Source organism: Thunnus maccoyii, chromosome 12, assembly GCF_910596095.1.
Source record: "Thunnus maccoyii chromosome 12, fThuMac1.1, whole genome shotgun sequence".
In the NCBI taxonomy this organism is placed as follows: Eukaryota; Metazoa; Chordata; class Actinopteri; order Scombriformes; family Scombridae; genus Thunnus; species Thunnus maccoyii.
The window spans coordinates 10,118,941-10,142,546 of record NC_056544.1 but is presented as its reverse complement, the minus strand read 5'-3'; the positions used below and the strand labels follow the sequence as shown (position 1 = coordinate 10,142,546).

At 39.6% G+C, this 23,606-nt stretch overlaps 1 protein-coding gene across 4 annotated transcripts; it reads right to left on the bottom strand.

Moving 5' to 3' along the window:
- Window positions 1-8,328: 8,328 nt before the first annotated feature.
- b3gnt5b (UDP-GlcNAc:betaGal beta-1,3-N-acetylglucosaminyltransferase 5b) lies at window positions 8,329-22,104 on the bottom strand. 4 transcript variants are annotated; one of them, XM_042429751.1, is made up of 3 exons: window positions 22,026-22,104; window positions 13,029-13,154; window positions 8,329-10,682 (listed from the first exon to the last, which is right to left on the bottom strand). In XM_042429751.1, exon 3 carries the CDS (start codon window positions 10,360-10,362, stop codon window positions 9,199-9,201), a length of 1,164 nt encoding a protein of 387 aa, XP_042285685.1. In that variant the 5' UTR covers window positions 10,363-10,682; window positions 13,029-13,154; window positions 22,026-22,104; the 3' UTR covers window positions 8,329-9,198. The 4 variants fall into 4 exon arrangements, with proteins under 4 accessions (XP_042285685.1, XP_042285684.1, XP_042285683.1 ...); XM_042429750.1 differs by lacking the exon at window positions 22,026-22,104 and adding an exon at window positions 21,752-22,009; XM_042429749.1 differs by lacking the exon at window positions 22,026-22,104 and adding an exon at window positions 15,011-15,167.
- Between the last annotated feature and the right edge of the window lie 1,502 nt (window positions 22,105-23,606).

The following is a 23,606-nucleotide window of genomic DNA, read 5'->3' as shown; positions in this document are numbered from 1 at the left end:
GAGGGAGCGGCGCTGGTGAGAACAAAGCCGTGAATCAGATGAATAAAACATTATTTTCTTGATTGTTTCATGGCGGTTACATTCTAAAGCACAAATAAACACACCCACACCTCTGCACAACCCTGCAGGAAAGTGCCGTATTGCCGGATTTTTTGTGAATGCAGAGCTTCATCCGCTCCGCTGTGGCCTCTCTGCTCTGTGTGTGTGTCGCTCAGCCCCGCCCTCCGTCAAGCAGACACACAGACCTGCAACTCTGTATACATCCATGACACAGAGACAGAGAGCAGAGCGGAGCAGAGGAAAGAGACGGAGACAGCGATGTAACCTGGTCGCTATGCTACGAGTCTCGATCTCACACCTGTGCCTGTTATTGGCTGGTAGCTACACACCCACTGCCCAAAGGTTGACGCCCAGAAGCGTCCAGAAAACAGCAAAATAATAAGAAAATACAGGCAGAGGGCAGAGTCTCTGCAGATAAATACAGTGCAACACACTTCTAGTGGGTCATAAGTGATAATTGAGAGGAATTACTTCTGTATGAGTCTGTGCATTGTTTTTTTTTTTTTGGAAAATCCTGCATAGTATACCTACAATTTACAATTACAATTTACAATTTCATTTAGCAGATGCTTTAATCCAAAGTAACATACATCTTAGAGCTGATACAACACAAGCAGGGATCTAGTCAGGAGAGAACAACATGAGTAAGTGCCATAAAGCTAAGTTTGAGTCCAAGAGGACATAGATGCCAACAGGCAGTGCATAGAGGCAATGCATAGTGTGCATAGATTGCATAGAAGCAGATTTTTTTTTTTTGTATTTTTGTTTTTTCTCTTCCTTCAGGCCGTCAAGTGCAGAGGTATTCGCGAAAAAAAGCTGGGTCTATAGTCTTTTCTTAAAGATTGAGAGGGACTCTGCAGAGTAAGTAATAAGCAGCAGGTTTACAGTTATGTTGGTTAAGCAGAAAACCAGGATCACCAAATATCTTAACTTTTGTTTGTTTTCTTTTCTAATTTATTTGTTCCCTCTCCAAATGTCTTAAATAATGACTAAGTTCAGACATGTCTGTGGGGGGTCTATATTTGACCTCTGCAACTGTATGTTTCCAGAGCTCATTTCGAAAGATTTCGTCAGCCCAATCCTCTCTACTCTACCCAGCAGGTTTCAGTATATGCAGAATTATTTACTCTGTGAGACCTCATGTAAGCTGAATGCATTCATATTCTGGCACAAAAAATGGATTCCTATCTTGTTATTGTGTGGTTGTCTTTGTTGACGCATCTGTTTTCCTTGTCTGAACGGGAAAACAGAACTGGTTTGAGTTTCAAAACAATAGTCACTGGGTTTGTAGAAGTTACGAAGGGTATTGCGTATGTCCTGTGGATAAAAACAAAGCATTTTACTTCTGCACAGTGTGTCCTGGTTTAGGCCTGTACTCTTTTGCAGAAAAGTTATTTTCTGCAAAAATGTTATTTTAAAATATATACAATCAGAAATGTATGTACAGAAAGGACATTTATCCTCTGAGCTTAAAAGTATAACAGAACCAACATGGAATGATGGTCTTTCTTGTTAAATATTAATATTTCAGTTAGATTTGCATTATGGTTATTTTTTGCACTGTACACCTTCATCTTCCAATATCTTTCACTCTTCTTAAAAAATACTCTGTCCTCCTTGATTTCCAAAACATGTATACATATAGTATGTGCCAATTTCTAAAACTAAACTTCATGTAATACATAGAGGAGAGTAAAAGTCCAGCTCATCTCTCCATAATGGTGTATAATGTAGCCTGAATAATCTTTTAGATTTTGTCTATCAGTATTGCAGCTAAGAATAGTGAATGAGTTATCTATAACTGATTCCAATTCATTATTTTACATATAATTCTTCCATTGTCTTCTAATTTAATCTGTAGAATAATTAAAATGTAAACAAAAGGTCTCATAAACATAAGAAAGGATTTTTTTTTGCACGGGCTGTGTAAGAATAGAGCGACATGTTTGGAACCTGTATGGTTTGTTTTTTTTAAATAAAATGTCATATTTGGAAGTAATGGACAATCTATTCTGTCTTACAGCCCCCAAAAGACTGCTGTATTAATCCTCCATAGCCTTTAGAAAGCTGGCCCAGACCCTTTTCCTGTCAGTGACACCAAATTCTGACATGAAGGAGGGAAATCTGTTGATGAGCTGTAGACGTGCTGACAGGCAGATTGTGTTACTTTTGTACAGAGAGCCAGGCTAGCTGTTTCCCCCTGTTTCCAGTCTTTATGCTAAACTAAGCTAACCAGCTGCTGGTTGTAGCTTCATATTTAATCTGTTAATTTGTTACATGTATCTAATGTATTTGAAGCAATACAATTATTCTCAAGCTCCAGTTTTCTCATAACTTACAAGTCACCAGTAAGCAACATTTCCTAGAGTCCATGTCAATTCATGTGTTTAGCCTCTGATTCACCAACTCATACATATACCTGAATAATAAACCTGTACTGTATGTTTGGGACTCCTAGATCACCTTGTACCTTCAAGGAATAGTTTCACATTTTGGGAAGTACATCTATTCGCTTCCTTGTTGAGAGTTACCACAGCCAGCAGACTGTTAGCTTAGCTTAGCATTATAACAAGGGGGTTTTGACTATTTCTTGGCTGGCTGCAGTGACTTCCTCTAAAACTATAACTTTTTTTTGTATAGAGTGCTAATAAATTAGCCCTGAAGGCACCAGTAGGCAGCCAGCCTAGCTGTTGCCCTCCTGCCAGATAAATTGTTTCTTATCTATATTGGCATAAAAGCTGTTCAGAAGTCAAATGGGCAACATCTGCAACATCAGTAGCCTACATCAACCTATGAAATGTATTTAGCACTGTTACTCTGTTTAACAAAGAAACACAGACTTCTCCACCTGTGTAAATCATCTTCGATAGTTGTTGCCATTTTCCACAGAGAGGCGCCAATTCTTATTCCAAGATAGATTACCTCTTAAAATAATTTTTTATTGGCTACAGTAAAGCCTCCCTGTGGGGGACTGTACTCAACTGGGGCACTGATGAACATAGTCTGCAACTATATTTAGCATGTCAACTTTGTCAACACAATTATTTTGCTAAAACACCATTTGGGAGGCAATTAAAGATTAGCTTCATTGTTCTGTGTGACTCTACATGGACTGATTCCCTGTCACAATCATTGGAGTAAATCTAAAAATAACAAACCAGTTCCCATCTCCCAGGGAAATTAGACCAAACAGCTTGCACATTGTACATGACATTATCAGATTTCCTAATTTAAATGAACATAATTGGAATATTTATTCACCTTTAAGTAGACAACCAAATATTTAACCATGGGCAATTTTAAAAACAGTCAGTTACCTCAGTTTAGTAAACAGATATAGGCAGCTGGTCGTGTTTTTAGACCTGCCTAAATCCTTTGTGTGAGTATTCTCCTTTATATGTTGCTTGGAAACAGAGCAGCTGTTTGGAGAACAACTAATCCAGGCAACATCACGTTTCTGTATGAGGTGCTGTAAATAAACATATAGACAATTCACAACGAGTCGAGGTGAAGTGAGCAGAGGGTCACATTTTCATGACCTTAAACTGGCAGTCACTCGGACATTATATAAGAAATATGGATACTTATTGAGATGAAATTTGGTGAAAATTCTTATTGAGAAATCTTGGCTGTCACTGCAGCAGAGATGATAATATACCATATTGTGGGGAATGAACAATACAGATAAATATAAGAAGCATTTCCTGACATAACAGATAAATAACTGCATTTTCATACAATTCCATTGATCTGTGAATGTTAGAATTTAAATTCTGTCTTGGCTTATTGTTGCAAGATATTGTTTTCATGAATGGTATTTTCCCCAGGCCTGATTAAATCAGTCACACAACTGAAAAATGACCACCATTTATGTTTGTCTGTGAAGGTTTACGACATTATTTAACTCATGTCTGTTGACCAGTGACACAGGACCAGCTTCAGTTATTGCTGTTAGCAGTGTGCCAGATGCCTCAGTGGATCAGACACTCTGGGGTTATTTTTGGCTCATCACATGTCAGATGGTAAACAGCTAAAACAAAATCATAGTGAGCAGCATTCCAGTACACACACTCCTGTACACAAAGCCCATTCCTTCCCTTATAAAGACGTGATTTTTGTAGTATATTGTGGTGTGGTTTCATACAAGATGTTTGCACTTCCACTCTAATGAGGCTTGTGTATCACATACACTCATCCTGCTGCTTAGCAAACTGTTGCTATGGGGAAGAAGAGAAAACACATGGAGGGATCCAGTCTTCAGGTTGATTTGTGTGGTGCTTGGCTTCTTAAAACCAAATGGTGTCAGAGCATTTGTCTGAATGCATGTACATCTGCACTGCACAGTGGTTGATTGTTTCCTGCCTAAACTGACTGTGGAATATTATTTTTTACATTTCACAGTAATCTGGGCACTTCGTCTTGTGACAGATTTTAAAAGATACATATTAGTTTTGTATTAATTGTATGCTCTGCTTAACTGGTCAACTGTAAATAACTCTTTTACACAAGATTGTTTTATCTTGACTTTTTTAGTAATTTTAGACATTTTGGAAAAACACTGTCTCTGTTGTGTCTGTACTGTATTTTGAAGTTTCCATCTGCAAAAAAAATGTACATAATTTCCTAAAAGCAAATGTTTGAACGTTGAAGTGTGCTCTCTAGTGACCACTTGTACCTTCTCTGTAAAAAAATCCAGATTGAAGGAACAGTGTGACATTCTGAGAAATACGCTTAATCGCTTACCTGTGCAGAGTCTTCTTTGAATCCTGTTTAGTCCGCTCTGTTTACTCCTGGTATTAAATACGTCTTGGGTGATCCGATCACAAGCGGGCAGTTGTTAGTATAGGTGTGAATGCACCCAAGACACATTGAGAACGCATTTAGATCCGATTGCTCAGACCTCATTTGCAGGTGGTGTGGGCTGCATATGGCCACATTGTTTTAGTAGTGTGTATGCAATGTGTCTTGGGCTACATTGAACGATCACCTACTCAACTGATGTCCCCTTTGTAAGTGGAAGTACGCACTCATTCACGTGCAAACAACGAGAAATGAATGACAGTGTAGTGCAGTTGTTGCTGTCTGTCTCTCCTCTGCTCCGCTCCGTGTATGTGGAGCCAGAGAGGCTGAGCCCTGCCCCTAGTCAAACACTGAGAGCAGAGGAGAGCAGAGAAATAAATGACAGCAAAACACAGTTTATGTTATTTACCCAATTTATGTGCACTTGTTTAATTTCAGCTCAGTTTGAGTCTCTACTGTGTTTTGCTGTTATTTATGGTCGCACTACTCTCCTCTACTCTCTGTGTTTCACTGAGGGTGGGGCTCAGCCCCTCCGGCTCCACACACACTGGGCGGAGCAGAGGAGAGACAGGCAGTGACAACTCATTATGTTACTGTAAGTGCAATAAAAGCTCTGCGAGTCAAAAGCCAAGAAGAGTAATTTATTATTATAACATGCTGTCTGATTTCCATTTGGGCCAAAGGGTTTGGATTTTATCCGTGCACCAAGGTCCTTGCAAACTTCTTTTAATTTCAGACAAGACAAGGCATGGGAAGTGCATTGCTGCCTCCTGTCAGTTGAAAATAACAATGCATTTGGTCTTTGCAAACAGAAATGATATACGTGTTTATTTGCATATAGAGCAGGGAAGTGAGATCTGATCACAAGTGGTCACTTACAATGCATGTGGAGACGCATTCTAATCCCAGGTGTGAACTGACGTACTTAGAGCTGTCCACTTGTGTTCGGATCACCCAAAATGCATGTTAATGCCAGATGTGAACAGGGCTTCCACTGGTTGCCTGGCAACCACACAAGCTCCATGAAGTTACTGCTACTGAGCTATTACATGCTAATTAGTGAGCTTTTAGAGGTGCTAGTATGTAGACTTTGTTACCTCTAAACAGAACCAGGCTAGCTGTTTCTCCTTGTTTCAAGTCTTTATGCTAAGCTAAGCTAACCAGCTGCTGGTTGTAGCTTCATATTTAGGGTACAGACATGAGAGTGGGATCAATTTTCACAGCTACCTCTCAACAAGAAAGCAAATAAACAAATTTCCCAAAATGTCAAACCATTGCTTTTACAGAAACAATTTACAGAATTTTCAAGTCTCTTTAAAATGATCTCTGGGTGGAGTCCAGCTTGGATTTATAGGATCTTAGTATATCTAAGATCCTAGCTATGGCCTGGGATCCAGTGTTTTTGGTGATTGATGCAAATTAGTGACAAAAACTCAGGATGTCTGCCTCTGCTGCATCAATTCGACAATTCTTTTCTTAATCTGGTTCCTACTATTGACACAACTTTATGGCAGTGAAACATTAAAATGCAATATTTCACCTTTAAATAAGTCTTGAAAGAGTACTCCACATTAGCATTGCACTTGTAGTTGTATAATATTGTCAGAGAGATCAGAATCGATGCAGATAGACCACTTTTTTTTATGTCTTTAATTCCATGTATTGTTCTTCCTTGCATAGGCGCCTGGTTATGTTTTAAAATGGGGGAGCAAACTTGGAAAGATACATAATTGGTGAGAGGGGTCTGGGGCCCTCCCCCAGAAAATTTTTTTTAGTTTAAAACTAATTTCCTGCCTTTCTACAGCACCTAACCACTTGGATTAAGTCAAGAAACAGCCACCTGCACTAGTCTAGATTAGTTAGATTGAGGGTGCTATGAAAACCAGGAATGGATCAAGAACAATATATAATAGAGTGGATGAGGACAGGAAATGATTATTGGAAGAATGGCTATTTCATATTTGAAATTATATTTATAAAAACATTATGTAGCCTAAAATGGCAGTAGGTTGCAGACTACTAGGTCATCTTCAAGGTTAAACAAGGACAAACAACTATCTAATTCCAATCCAAAAGCAGATTATTTTAATTTACATTAACTCAAATCAAGGACTATTTTAATCCACAACACAGAATGTGACTTTTGCACCTCAAGGTTCCATTTTAGTTGAGGACTAGGCCTTACTGCCCCTTATAGTACACTTGCAGCTTTTATTTACCCTGTATGAGAAAATGAGAGGATAATCATAATATTGAGAGCACAGCACAGAGCAGACAGATGACAAATCATCACTTGGAGTGATGGGTCATCATATTTAAAAATAATTCCATCCAAAATCAGACTAAAACTGAAACTAAAGCAGAGTATCCTGTAGGAGTCTAAATAAGTCACTTTCCACTGCTGAACATTGGACTGTTTGTTAATTCAGACACTTTGGCGCTGTGAGGAAAAGCTCTGCTCTGCTCTGTCTGTCTGTCTCTCTCTCACGAGAGGTTGGACTGAACCAACTCCAGGGTGGTCTAAAATTGTCTAATTTTTTCATTACTTTTTTTGTCAGCTGCTGAAAATAGTAAAATGACCATTGATATAGGCTACTTAAATATAATCACCTGATTGTGGGGATTGTATGATGATAAGTTTATTTTTAAAAACACAAAAAGTCAGGTAGCAAAACCATAACTTTGCTCCCCTGAATAGAATAATGGGGGTGCATTTGCTCCACTTGCTCAGGTGCCTATGCTTGCTTGTCAAAACCTGGTGCCTACATTACCCACAATGCAACTTGACCACTGACAGTTTGGTCAGAGATTCAGGTGTGTTATGCTAGTGAGTTAGTGTAGCCTCGAGCTGCTAGCCTCAAGCAGAGTGGGCTACAGTTGGTCACTTCTTTCTAACTCCACACCCTTGCCTCAAGTTGCACCACTTGAGGAAATTTACCAAACTTTTGGCAGCTCCCTCTGGAGCTAAAAAAGGCCTTTTTTCTCACCTCTGCAGTAGCACTCCCAAAGACCTGTAGACAGACTTTGATGTGTAAAATCAGTAGTTCCCCTTTGATAAAGAGGAAACGTAGTGATACTACAGACTAGACAGCTTTCCCTTTTCTCACCTCGTAGCACATTAGAGCATCCAAGCCACCTGATTTGAATATCTCTGTGGAAATAAACCTCATTCAACTGAAATGGCAGGGTGCAGAATCAAACCTTTCCTCACCACAGAGCCACATATCACAAATAATGAAATCATTAGTGAAAAAAACAAAGATCCTGCTGCTGTGTTGTGATATTCTGACATGTATTGGAGCGCTGAAGTTGTATTGAAAAAGCTAAAAGTTGTGCAGTCAAACAGGTAAAATCTTCAGCTGTTCCCAAGTGTATTAACAGAAGTTTCCTGAGCTCATGTTTCCTGGCCAACAAAATAACATGACTGATGACAACTACTAACAATAATAAAGAAGCACTTTGACAATATTTGAAACTCTTTTACACCACTGAGAACAGAGTGGAGATTTTATTTAATTAAAAAACATGTTTCACAATTTCAGTTACATAAAAAAGATGAATTTTATGAAGTTCAATGAAGTTCAATTTAGAACCCACACTTCATCATTATAATTTTGAACACAGGAACTGTTTCTAAAGCCTGTTCAATTACACATCTATTCTACAGTTTATCTCACTGTTTGGAATTTTACACTTCATGACGTGTGGACATTTTTAGATCTGACAGGTCACTGACCGACTATATATTTTGACTCACATAAGGAAGTCCAAATGTGTTACTTCTGCTTTGCGTCATTATTTTAGAACCATCCTGTAAGTATATAGATAGTTTGAATAAAGTAATTCAACAGGTATTTGCCGGTGATAGAGGTGGCATTCATGATAGGAAAATGTTTTTGCAACTGTTTTGTGTATCACAGCAGTGGAAATCCAAGATAGGGAGGAAGTACTCTCTGAATTGACTGACTGACATGCAAAAACAAATGAGTTAGTTGATTTAAAATCCCATTTGTGAGTGAGGTTGGGACAATATCTTTTCAGGACCTATTTTCAACACATTCTGCTGTCAATGCAAAGCCAGTGTTGTCACATTACTAAACGCCCAAGGCCAGAGGTCAGTGATGCGTTGGTGATCTCACACTAACAGTATCAGACATCAATCGTCTGGTCTCTTTGTGTCTCGCAACACCCAACACACACTCCAGTGTTCTGACAGACATGGGTGTCCGACTGAAAGGACTGAGGTAATATTCGCAGCGATGATCCTTACTTCATTATGATTGATGACACATGCGCTCTCTCTCTTTCAAACACTGACACACACAAACCTGAATAATACTACAAAAAGGCTGCCTTGCAGGGGTAGGTGTTGAAATAGTAGGGTTTACAAAGCAGTGCCATTTTCACAGCTGTGCAGTACAGCCTCCCTATGAGTCCAGAGGTCCTCTGTTTCACCTGCGGGTGTGTCGCCGCCTTCCACAGGTCATAGATATCCTCCACATGACCATGTGACGTCATCATCTGGTCATAGATACACAGGTGGTAGGGCGCCTTGCCCTCCCCTGAGAAATAGAGGTGCTCCTGCGGTGACACACCGATAGCATTGGCACAGATACCCATAAACACATCATCTATGTAAAGGGAGGCGTTCAGGGTCAGCGTGGCTTGATAGATTTTGTCCGCTACGTCCCTGGAGACCACGTACCCCGCCCCAGCTGTGTAGTCAGGGTAAGACAACCACTGGTACATCTCAAAGGACACATAATACTTGCTGTCCTTGCTGCGGATTGGTGGCGCCCCTCTGTGCACTCGACCAATCCAAAAGTCTGTGACTCCTCTGCTGCTCATGTCCTGCAGGTAGCTCACCAGGTTGGGCATGTGAACGAAGATGTCGTCGTCAGCGGTCATGAGGAAGCGGGCGTGGGCGCAGCGGCTGTGCATCCAGTGGAACTGCAGGATCAGCTTCAGTGTCAGGTTGTGGAAGGAGTCTAAAAAGTCTTGTTGGATCAAATCGCCATGGAGACCGTCCTCGTGGATGAGCTGCTCCTGAAAACCGACCCTGCTCCTCTTGCTCAAGGAGGGCTCGTCTTTTTTGGTCTGAGGCGCTCCCAAGGCGAACACCACCTTCACTGTCACTCCCAGGGAGTTTTGGATGTAGGTCTCATTACCCCAGGTGGATCTGATGGCTTTACGCCTCTCAATGTTCTCTGGGGATGTTTTGACAAAGAGCAGCAAGAGGACGTCCTTGCCGGTGCACTTATCTGGATGGTCCAGCAGGTAACGGAAATTGCTGAAGCTCCGGGCCTGCTCACGTGGGATGGTGAGGCTCTTGTTGATGTAGGCGAAGCGGTTCACCAGGTAGCGGTAGGAGTAGGACTTGACATGGCTGACGACACTGTTGTCGAGCTGCTCCCAGCAAACCATCACCACTGACAGTACCAGGCAGGTGGTCATCAGCTGCACACACTGGCATTTTCGTATCCGGCGGAAATTCACAAACATCCTGGAATCTTGTCACCCGGTGGCGGTGGTCCCTGTCTGGTTGGTGATGGTGGTGAAGCAGCTGGTTTTATCAGCGTGTGAGGAGGAGGCAATGTGGCAGAGGTGGTGGAGGTTCAGAGTGTTGTTCCAGTGCCTCAGTGCAGCACTTGGTGGGTCTTCCATCCTAGGCTTTCCACATTCAGCAGGAGGCATAAGGTGGTGGTGGGAGTCACTGGATCTGCTGGGAAACGTCCTCCATCGCAGAAGAATCCCTCACACGCTCACAGTCACCCAGCGGCTGGACATTCATCTTTCACCCATGAGGCTGTCACTTCGAAGCTCTGAGAAAAGAGAACACATTTGCTGTGGTGACACAGTTTCATGACGACTGATGACTGATGAAACCAAATGTGGAAGAGAGTAGAACCTCAGCTTCTTTTTCTTCCAAAAGGGGGAATTGAAAATGTAAAAAAAACCCACCATACTTTCTCAATTGCTGCTTAACCAATACCTTCCCTATTTGCTCCATCTGGTCTCATGCTGGGTCATGATTTTCTTAATTTTTCTTGATGTGTTGTCTAGTGCAGCATTCTGTGATGACTATTAATAAATCTGATGATCTGCAATCAACTTAAGACATGAATCAACTCTGGATGTCATTGACATTTTTGATTCAATTAAATATGTTTCTCACAGTAAAAGAGGACCACACTTTTGTTTATCAGTCAGAAAGAGAAAGCATGTGCTCCTGCTTATGTGCAGGAGTAGTAACGTTAGCTGAAAAGTCAAAAGTTAGTGGGTGGGTGTGGGGGTGGGGTGGGGTGTACTGAATGCAAAAGCTAACACAGCAAATGTTGCAATACAAGCTGGTCCATAATGGAGGGGTTTAAGGTGCGGACCCACTGAAATCGCTGAGAGTCATGGAAAGCATTCGGACACAATGGACAGCGCCAGAATAGCTCTGCAGCACAATGCGGGACGAGAATAGCCTGCTTCCGCCCGGGCCTGGGCTAAAACCAAGGGGGGATCATGATGGGCCCGGGGCCTGGGACTCCCACCGCACCCCGAGAGCTTTTTAAACATCATTGGATGGCCTGTGCCTAATGGGGTCACTGGCTCAGAATGGCTCTCTTTTCTGTCAGCCTGATAATGAGAAACTCTGCTTCACCTCTGGTTCACATTAGCCTCCTGCTCAATTACTGTATACACCCAGTACTTTGTTATGTAGTACACTCTTCCCTGCAAGGCCAAATACCTTAATTTACAGACTGGCTTTAATAAAGGATCTATCTGTTATATATGCTTACTCTTGTCAGCAATTTGATAGAGGGTGATGGACTTTCAAAGGCCAGTAAGGAGATAAGAACACATACCTGAACTGTGACCCACGCATGTATGAATATGAGAGTATAAGGGAGGATTTCTGATTATGTTATTGATGCAGGTTTACTCACCCAATTTACACTTACCTCTGGAGGTAACTAACAACATAGTGAGTTTGGGTAGGTTTCTGCCTTCACTCTGAACACAACATGGTTCTCACAGCATTGAAAAATTACATTAAAAACCACAGCTTTCAGCTTTCTAGGAACAGTATCCCTGTTACTCTGGATAAACTAGAGTACATATTTCAAACTGTTTCATACACAGGACTTATTCTTCAGTAGGAAGTAGTTGCAAAGAATATTGACACAGTTTCCAGAAAAACAAGTTGCTGTTGACTGTTTTTGCTACACCTACTTTTTGAAAGCTTTAAGTGCCTCCATAGTATTGGGAAGCAGAAAACTGAAAAGAACAGAATAAATTAAACCAAAACTACCTGATCGTGCAGATATACTATATAGGTTAACATAAGTTAGGGAGAAAAATATTTTTTGGTTGAACCGGCCCTTTAAGAATGAGGCATAACCAGCTGTCCAGCCCCATAACATGCCTTCATGTGTCTGCTGTTTGTATAATAACATACACAGATAAGAATATAGTACAGTAGAAAAGCTAATAGGTTCCATCCACTCTAAGATACACACACTACCACTATTTCTATTATTACTATATTTTATAACATATATGTTTTTGAGTTATATACTTTATACTCTTAACAACAGCTTGACAAACCAACGCTGAGGCGGGACTCATTTGCTCAATAAGAAAAAGAAAAGACACAATAGATTGCAAACTGAACTGTTTGATTCAGATCCCCATAGAGACAGGACTCGTGTGACAGGTGCACAATCATCATTCAACAATGAGACTGTGCTTAATTGATAAGACCTTTTTTCCAGCCTAAGGTATTGTGTGCGAGACAGTATTATTTTAAAAAATGTAGCCTTCTTTCAATATTCCTCTAGTTTTCTTTTGAAGCGGTGAATTCATTCATTCTTGTGTTTGCTTATAGACTCAATTCACTTAGATTATTGACTTAAGGTGTTGCCACGTTCATGCTGTCCTGCTGTCATTTGTCACACTCTATCTGACTGCTTTAATATATAACACAAAGAGCACAGGAATGAGCCCAAATGCAACCCTTCAAGTGTTGATCTTGCATCTAAAACAAGCACTGTGTAAGTGAATCACCCCACTAGCATATTTCTAAAGTCACCGTTTGTAAAAATAGATTTGAAATGCACACAGGGAGGGAAGGAGGGAGGGGCAAGCACACCATCACTTGACTGAGAAGCAACACTTACCGGAAAAATAAAATATCTGTGTGTGAATCCAAGACAGAGAGGCAGCGACAGTCTTCTTTTCTCTCCGAGTTGTCCTCTCTGCTCCACAGATCCTCTTCTCTGGTTGAAGTTACCCGTTTACTTTTCCTTCAGGGGACAGGAGGTGAAAAGCTCCTTAATTAAACAGTCAAAGCCTCCGCGTGGAGTGTCTCAGTAAGAATATCTGTGAGGGCGTGATAGAGTGTTTTTTTATCTGATCCTTCCTCTGCCCTGAGTGTGTAGACAGTAAGTTGCTTGTAAATGTGCTGGTTGCCTTGGTTCTTCTGTGTGGGGGTGGCCTGTAGTCTGTGTGTGTGTGGTAATGGGTGGGGGGTGGGAAGACCTGCCCTCTGTGCCTCATCTTTGTGCAAAAGGGAGGATGACAGAAGATCTGACTCAATTCATCATCTGATAGGAATTGCTGTTTTCAAAAATGATGTGTTGGTTGTTTTAGCTCCCTGTTGCAATACTGGTTTCGTTTCACATCACGTAGAAGTTTTTCTGACCTTTAAGCATTCGTTCAACCATTGAATGAAGTCACTGAATGAGTGATTTGAATATATTTGCTTACTTACTGTTGGTGGAAAATAAGACATCCTCCATTTCACTACGTTGAATTTCTGTGCTTGTGAGGGGATATCACCAACATAAGGAAATATACTATATGCTTCAGACCAACTATCAGATAATACTTAAGAATCACATCTCTTCACTGTTGAGTGATTTAGTTAAATAAATGGGCTGTCCCCACGAAGCAATCAGCACTTTGGGTGCTGAGCTGCAACAGTTGACCCTTTCACGAGTTAACATGCAATTCTGTACAACCAGATTACTGAGAAAAAACAATTTATAGAGGGGCTTTGACTGAAATGTTTACATCCTTCACGGAATGAGTGATTTCTTCAACAACCACAGCTAACATGTTTAGGCATTTTATGTCTTCATAGTGACAGTAGAGATGACAGGAAACAAGATGAGAGATGGAACAATATGCAAAAAGGCTCCACTGCCAGAATCAAACTGTGGACATTGTGTTTATGTTGCCTGTGCCTTAACCAGTAGGAGATAACCAGAGATATATTTAAACCCAAATAAACATTCTTTTTTTTTTCTGTACACTTTATTCATCCTATTTGTTTGTTTTATGCTAACACAGTTTTTGTATGTCCCGCTGACATGATGTGTATTGACTAAAAGAATTGTAGTATACCGATTGTGTCTCAGTTAGCCCTGTAATTAGTACATAATTACTTTTCCATGAAACCCTCCTAAGAATTGAGTTAAATATCTGTGTTCCTTTCTTACACATTACTTTGGCCATGTGATGTTGTCCCTAAAATCCACTTTTTTCTTCCCACAACTCCCAGACATGCTGCTGTTTGTTTAAGTCATACTTTTTGTGTCCAGTTTCAAAATGAAATGAATGAGTTTGAGACAGACTTACCAGTATGTCTACACAAGCCACAGTGATTTCAAAACTGATAAGCATTCACACATGGTATTATTTAGACTAGATCAACCAGATGTTTGGGTGCTTTAATGTGGTTATTTGAATTGTTAACATGTATGTAAAGAATGTGAGGACACTCAGATTTCAAAATTAGTAAAACTTGTTCTAGCAGAAACTTTTGTCTGGGTTGTGTAAGATGCAAAGAAAACAGAACTATAGACAAACAACAGACTAAAAAAAACGTGGACGTAGTCACCGTGACGTTACCCATTGGTTTGTGGACTGCCGTTTTGAGTTTTGAGGCCTCGACTTTAGCGATTTGACCGTCGCCATCTTTGAGTTTTGGAGCCAGAAGCAAGAAGACATTGGGACGAGAGAGTGGAGCTGACCATAGCACTAGCTGCTAGCTTGGTTAGCACTGTGCATTTACAGTCTATGGTTAACTGTGATAATGCTAATGCTAATTTTCGCTAGCGAAAAACAGGCTTAAAACCATTAAACAAAACTTACTTACCGAAAAAGCTAAACAGCAGAGTCCTTAGAGGGTCCTTATCACAATACACAACAAACGCTGAACAAGCGTTTTTTTAAGTGACCAAAATGTAACAATTAACTTTCATGAACTGAAAACATACTGTGAAATAGCAGCGCCCATACTCCGTCAATCTGGGGTTACGCCCTGATTACCTTACGTAATCAACGTTGTCGCCAATCACAACCACAACGTAGCCACGCCCTAAAGCATACCTACTTTATCGTCTATTTTACTCTAAATTGGACCATCATTTACAAAATGAACATCATGATGCATTGAAGAAGACTTGAAACTAGTGATTGAGACCATAAACTCATTAGGAAAGTGTTTAGTGAGATAATAAATCAAGTGAGAAGTAGGGTCATTTTCTCATAGACTTCTTTCTGCAACCAGTGGAGTCGCCCCCTGCTGGCCATTAGAGAGAATGCAGGTTTAAGTCACTTCTGCATTGGCTTCACATTTCAGACCGGCAGCTACCTGCTTGAGACAAACCAAAAACACCCACACCAAATATAATTACACCGATTTATTTTTCATTTTGGCTTGTACTTTTTATCACCCAAACAACGTTGCTTTTTTATTCAAACAGAGACTTATAATGTTGTCGTCAAAATGGCAGTCATGGTTTAGGACAAACAAGCAACCTCCAAACTGTCAAACCACTTTCAAAGCAGCTTCTCAGAATATCACCTGAGAGTTTGGCAACCGACTGGTACAGTAGATGGATGTCTAAAAATATACAGAATGACCTGATTAGAAGAAATGCTTGTCAGGAGGTCACAGATGTAGAAGACTAAGGTCGTGCTGAGCACATGACTGAATGCATGATGGGATTTTTCAAGTGTATTAATAAAGGACAGGTTCAGATTTTTGTAAGTCTATCTAATAAAAAAAACGTACATCACATATGTACATTAAAAAGGCATTGAAAAGATAATTTCCTAACGCAACTGCACTGTAGGAGATTGACGACAAAATCTTCATTCTGTACAAAAAGGAATTCTATGGTTAAACAGAAGTGAATATCTGAGGCAGTGTTTCCCTGGACACTACCTGCTGAACTGCAATGGATACAGAAAGAGGACATTTTGAACTAAAAAGACTGGACACAAATGTTGGCATCAATAAAACAGAAATACTAACATATTAGCTAATACTACCTACTGTACCTAACAAACTATTTGCTAACAAAGTACGCTACGTGTTAGCTAGAATTAAGTATGTCAACAAGTAATATTACCTAGCTAATAAATAATTTGCTAATGCACTCTTATTAACAGCTAACAATGAGTGTAATTTAAACAATGAATGAATGATGTCAAGCAACAGCTGAATAGTGAGAGAAATCCTGTGCATAGTCAATATAACACTGTAGTAATTAATGTAGCTTTTACAGGATAGGTCTTGTGATATTTTATATTTCTATTGTGGTCAAATCCCATGAAAAGACCAACTTAATCCTACTAACAAGTATTGGGCTGTGTAGCTAATGCCTGATAGCTTATTCTTCTGTAGCTATAGTCCCTGTTGTCCAAAAACTATTGTATTATTGTATTGTATAGGGTGATATATTCCGTCTTTACAATGAACATGGCACTGTAGTTTATTTTCTCTGAAATGTGCCTTAAAATTAGATTTTATGTGTTCAAATAGCGTTTATCAGGTATTTAAACCCTGATAGCAGCAGAAGCCATTGCCAGTCATTACAAATCCTGCATGGTCAAACACTGTTCAAACCTACAAAGCTTTATTTTAGATTCAAAAGCCTGTTGATTCTTACTAAAGACATAGTGTCAACTTTACAGAGGGCTAAATAATTTCTTTAACAGCTGGGCACCATAGGTGCCATCCTGTGTTTTTACAACAGCAAGACAGTGAATGTGGGATTGACTCAAAATAAACTACAGTGCCATGTTTATCGTGGTGAAGGAACATATCACCCAGTGCAAAGATGCGCCTCACTCATGTGTTTTTAGTAGTTTTTGGACAAAAATGTAGGTCTATGGCACAGAAGTATAAATATATCAGGATTTGGTTACACAGACTAATATTTTGTCAGTAGGATCAGTTTATTGTTGGTTTTCTTATTTTCACTGGATTTGACACAAATATAGAAGATCACCAGATTCATCTTAAAAAGTACAAACAAATGTATGAATACCTGTGGTGACAGCTGGTGTTTTTGTTTTCTCTGTGCACACTGGCGTAATTTTTTCCTATGATATACAATTTGAATAGCATTTGAATTGGAAAACCTCATGTGGCTGATTCTATACAGACTATCAGGAAGGAAGTACTGTTATTGCAGTTCAAGCATTAGATTCAAATTTCACACTGCTAGTGTGACACTCTTGATAGCTAACAACAGGAGCAGTGATGGCAACGGTCAAGAGAACTCAGTGGAAAATGGGAACAAAAAAAGAGAACAAGGGAGAGTCTAATATCTCTTGTCAGTTCTTTATAGGGCTGGTTGCTTGTGGCAAAAATCATAATCACAATTATTTTAGTCAATATTGAGATCACGATTATTTAACACGATTAGTCATTGACTTTGGAAACATCATGCATTTGTTGAACTTTTTAATAAAATTTTTCAACAGTGGGTTTCCTTGAACTTTACATATAATTCAACTGAAAAACCAATAAAAAATGTAAAAAAAAAAAAAAAAAAAAAATTAGATAAATAAAATAAATAAATATATATATATATATATATATATATATATATATATATATATATATATATATAATAAAATAAATTAGATCAAAATAAGTAAGATCTATGTTGTAGTGCACTTCCACAACCTACTGAAAACTACTCAACATATCATATATAAAAATAATAAATAAATACATACATAAGACCAAAATAGCTGAAATATTATTATACTGATTGTTGAGATGCATGTCATGTGGAGAGTGATCAATACTAAAATGATCATTCGTCATGGTACTTTGAGAAGCAAGATGTTTGACATCATTTGAAATCATTGACTTGTTTTGTCATTCAGTGTATTAACATACATTTGAGTCATCATGTTACAGTCAGTTTTCTCCAGAAAGCTGATTACTTAACTGCCACATGAACGAGAAACCTGCTTTCTGTAATCGGAGTATATTATTAGAGAATCATGCTTTCCACGGGTAGATTGTTGCTCCCTGGAGAATTTCGATTTCTCTGCCCTGTATACGCGTAACCTATCTAATAATTTTTGAATCAGTTTTGTACAAGTAATCGTGCACAATAACAGACTGCAGAAAGAAAGCGCGGCGCTGAGCGGCTGGAAGACACGTTGGCTCTGTGAGGAAGACCACGCTCTGCTTTTCTTTTACTGTCCGGCTGCTCCGACACACGATGCTCTGGATTTATAACAAGACAAAAACGGAATGCGGCACAATAATAGTTTTATCTCGATTATCTCGTTGTCATAATCGTTGGACGCCGTAAACTTAATTGAAAATAAAATTCAATTAATCGCAGGGTCGTTGTTTCAGCGAAAACCAGGGCATTGCAATGTGACATGACGTCAGAAATACTCAGTCGCTGCGTCAGAAATCACATACTATGCACTACATACTCAATATTTGTACTATCGTTCAGCATACGTCTGTGTGAATTAACAGTAGTATCTATCTCTTCGGACGCACTAAGCCGTAATTATCACGTCACTTCCTGACAGCCTCCTTGCCGGTTGAAGACGCGTAACCATGGTAACCGTGCCAAACATAAAGTCTGAACTAATTTTAAAAAATGTACTACACCTAGCAAAGTGAAACCCTACTTAAAGTGAAGCGTTACTGACATTACGCCAGAATTGCCCTGTTCGCTCTCCGCCCCTGTCTGTTATGTCGTTATTGTCGTCGTCACTACTGCATTGCATTGTGGGATATGTATGCCGGCGTAGTGTCCAGTGCTTTCATATTGTAATATTTCCCCGGAAAAAGTATGCACTTCACGTACTATTGGTTTCATACTAAGGTTTCGAACATACTAAAAACATTCACATACTGTTAGCATACTAAATAGCATGTTAATATGGAGGTTCGGTTACCTAAAACTTTTCAAACTTTTAAAACTATTTAAAAGCCGAGTCCCTTTTACTGGCCGGGTATACCTACACATTTTGATAAATAAAGGCCAGTCTCAATTAGAAGCCGGGTCTAAATTAATTAGGGCCGAGCACCTAGCGGTGCGAAGGCCCTATTGTAATTCAAGGAATTATTATTATTATTATTATTATTATTATTATTACACTCCATGAAGAAAAGCATTTTTGAGCGGCTAATGGTGCTCGAAAACTAATGAAATTTTGCACATTCATCAAAAGTGGTGAAAAATTTAATATTTTATAGGTCTCGAGCATGGGCACTGGAAAATGGCTCGATGGCGCCTCCTAGAAAATCTCAAATTTGAACCCCTCCTTTCAGTTTCATGTAGATGAACAAAATTCACTGGGCACATGTAAGACACAAATTATTGTGCTTGGCCCTAAACACCTTAGAAACACATTATCTAATGATTTAGCTAATCTAGATGGCGTTGCCATCTAGAAAAGGAATCTGGGAGTTATTTTTGATCATGATATGTTCTTCAACTCCCACATAAAACAAAATTCAAGGACTGCCTTTTATTTTAACAAACTCCTCCTAGAGATTTAACCCCACCAACTTCAAATTTTGTCAGTTTCATCTTAAGACCTTTGTGATGAAAAGTTATCAAGATCTTAAGCTTTCGCTGAGTGCCCTTGCCATGGCGACGCGGCAAACTTTGATGTTTCCCCATGAAACAGGAAGTCCTTATAACTCCGATATATATTGTCCAATCTGCACCAAATTTCTCATGTTTCATGAGGGTCCCATCCTGAATACATCTCTTGTCAATATTGAGACATATTCATAGCGCCACCTACTGGCGACAGGAAGTTACATGTTCAGTACTTTTATGAGTTGTACCAAGCAGGAGGAACAGATCCATCTTAAATTTGGTCAGAAAAACCTTAAGTCTTTGATGATTCCATATAGTGAAAATGGTGAGTTTTCACCAGATGCCTTTGCTATGGTGGCGCGGCGAATTTCGATGTTTCGCCATGAACAAAGAAAGTGTCATAACTTGACTCTGCATGACCAGATCTTTTCCAAATTTCCCATGCTTGATAAGGGTCCCGGTATGAAAGGCAAGTACAGGCTCATATTGAGTCATAGCCATAGCGCCACCTACTGGCAACAGGAAGTCGTAAGTGCCATTCTTTTGCTAACTACTCCTAACAGGTTAGCCAGAAATAAATAATTTGGTCAGCCGAGGTGTAAGACCTTGATGATGATAACTTTTGAAGCTTTTGAGTTTTCATCAGAAGCTGTTGCCATGGCAACAAATTGTTTGCCACAAAATACGAAGCTGTTTTTAAGGAGCTAGACATGCTTGAAAACTCACAAAACTTTGCACACACGACAGGTCTTAATGGGTGTGGCAGAATGGCTCGACAGCGCCCTCTACAATATTTCAACAAAGCAACCCCAGTGTCATGTTAAACCTACATGTACGAAAATTGGTACACACATGTATCATGCCAGGCCGCACAAAAATGTCTCTTGAACCCATAGCTTAAACCAAACAGGAAGTTGGCCAATTTGAATTTTGTGGTCAATTTTGACGATTTTGCACGTCTTGTATTTTAATGAACTTCTCCTACAGCATTCATCATAATGACATGTGTAATGTAGAATAGATTGTGATCAAATGTTATCAAAATCTTGAGTTTTCACTGAATACCCTTGCTGTGGCAACGCGGCAAACTTAGACGTTTCACCATGAGGCAGGAAGTTGCTAATGTACATCGTCCAACCTGCACCAAATGCCTCATGCTTGATAAGAATCCTATTCTGAACACATCTACATGACAATATTGAGTCGTAGTCATAGCGCCACCTACTGACAACAGGAAATCAGCCTTATATGACAAACATCATCTGATTCACATGAATTTTTCAAGGTGTGGTCTACAGTTGATATACAGCAACATGATGTTTACTTAATGGGTATTCTCCAGCACCACATAGGACACAGGAAATGATATTTAACTCTCGTCCAGTGTTCGATGAGTCCGGTCCTGAACACATCTGCATGCCTGCAATAAAAGCCCTTCGGCTGAGCCACGCCCCGACGTGCGTAAGGGTGCGAGGGCCCAATCATTGCTGCTTGCAGCTTTAATTATTACTATTATTATTATTATTATTATTATTATTATTATTATTATTGTTGTTGTTGTTGTTGTTACCACAGATGCAGTTTTTTCTTTTACTCATCATTTGCAATCGTAAGTCAGTAATGAGCAAAACTCGGAAACGCAGCAGCGCGACAAATCTCCATGAACCCTCTTGCTCTCTGAATTCAATTAAATAAACAGTGCTTTACTTGCATGGAAGTTTCAAGAATGATGATGCCAAAGCATAAAAGTACAATTTGTCCAAATATTTGGACGGTACACAATAACAGTAATGTGAACATTTTGCGCAATAGCTCCATTTCCGTAGCTCTTGTCTCCACCCCGCCCATCTCTCTCAGCATGATAATGTAACCCATCTACCAGACACCCATACAACATAGACTACACACAGCAATCATCCATAATTTAACACCGCCCTCCATCATCACAACAATACTTTCTAACACATGTTAGCCAACTACAAAAATACAACGCACCTGCATAACAATTTACTCACCATACACTGAGTGAAACTTCATCACAGCTCCTTTCCTCCCAACTGCTTTCTGTCTATCTCTCTCTCCCTCAGTACGTGAGGTTGGTCAGTCTGTTTTAAACCTTTATGTGTTCCCAACCCGGACTGCTGCAGCTGTAGGCTCGATTGTTAGCCGCCTGGCTAGCAGCTGCTCAGGAGCAACAGCTTGCAACACCGCCCACTTGACTACACTGACATTTCACATGTTGTAGATACATATTTACGTTTTGTGAAAAAAACATCTATCTTTATTTACCCAGGGGAGATTTGTTGAGCATAAATAATCAATTTTCAGGCAATGTGAGTGAAATTAGTTTCTTCTTCCTCTTTTAACGGATTCCAAGGTTTGGCAGCTGCCATACTTGTCATACCCCACCTGACGCCAATGATTAATCGCATTCACAAAGGCTGATAAAAGCAACTTTATCCTATTGAACATTTAAGCGACTCATACCACAGTATATTACATCAGAGGACATAGTTGTTTCCGCTTGCACAATATTTTAAGAAGACCCTGCTGTGTGAGAGGCTTTTAGACACAGGGCTGCTTTGAGCTAAATGCTAATGTCAGCATTCTAACATGCTGATGTTTAGTAGCTATATAGTTTACTATTTCACCAACTTAGTTTAGCATGTTAGCATGCTAACATATGTTAATTGAGTACAGCTGCTGGGAATGTCATCGGTTTTGCAGGTATTTGGTAAAAAACCAAACTCTAACCAAACAAAATTTTGACGTGACAATGGCGCTAGAGGGGGAGGGGATCACCAGAGTTATTACAATTCATCTTTAGGGGGATATGAATGTGTGATTCATACCTTGTTGATGAGACAAATTCTATGGCACTTCATTCAATAGTTGGTGAAACATTTCACAATTAAAAGTACTGCCTCAGTATTGTTGTATGCCTCTGCTAACCAGTCAAGTTGCAGTTTTCATCCAGGTGTGTCCAGACTCATAATATTTGTAGTGAAGACTCTGAAGGAATCTAATAAAAGGTATCAAGTGTATTTTCCTTATAAGTGTTCACATGCTTGGCTAATAAAGCTGATTCTGATAGAACACAAAGTTTTAGCCATGACAGTAGATGATCCTTCAGATGTGGATGTTATTGCAAAGAAGCTACAAATTCTAAAACGTGGATGCTTCCTTGAGTCCAAATGGATGTTTGTGCCAAATTTGAAGAAATTCACTACAGGCTTTTCTGAGATATTGTGGTCACAAGAATGGGATGGATATGAGGTCACAGTAACCTTGACCTTTGGCCATCTAAATCTAATTAGATCATCCTTGATTTTAACTTAATCCAATTTTTTAATTTATATAGCGCCAAATCACAACAGAAGTTATCTCACAGCACTTTTCACACAGAGAGGACTGTACTCTCTATTTTAAAGAGTATAGTTAATACGTTCAAGTGGACGTTTGTGTCAAGTTTGAAGAAATTCCATCAGGGTGTTTCTAAGATATCACATTCATGAGAATTGGATAGACGGACAACCTGAAAACATAATGCCTCCGGCCACAGCTGTCACTGGCGCAGAGGGATAAATAACAAAAAATGTCAACCTTAGAAAACGCAAATGCGAACCTCAAGGCACTAAAAGAAAGGTCAGGGGCATCTGTAGGATCAGTTTCATGGAAATCCATGCAGTAATTGCAGAGATATTTAATCTGGACCAAAGCGATGCACAGACAGATATTTAGTGATTCCTAGTGCCGAGCCACTAGCATGGCTTAAAACAGAAATTGTTAATTAGAGTTTGGTTGCTGTGTATGCGTGACATATCACACACAGTTTATATTGATTTATGAGCCCCACAGAGACATTCACTC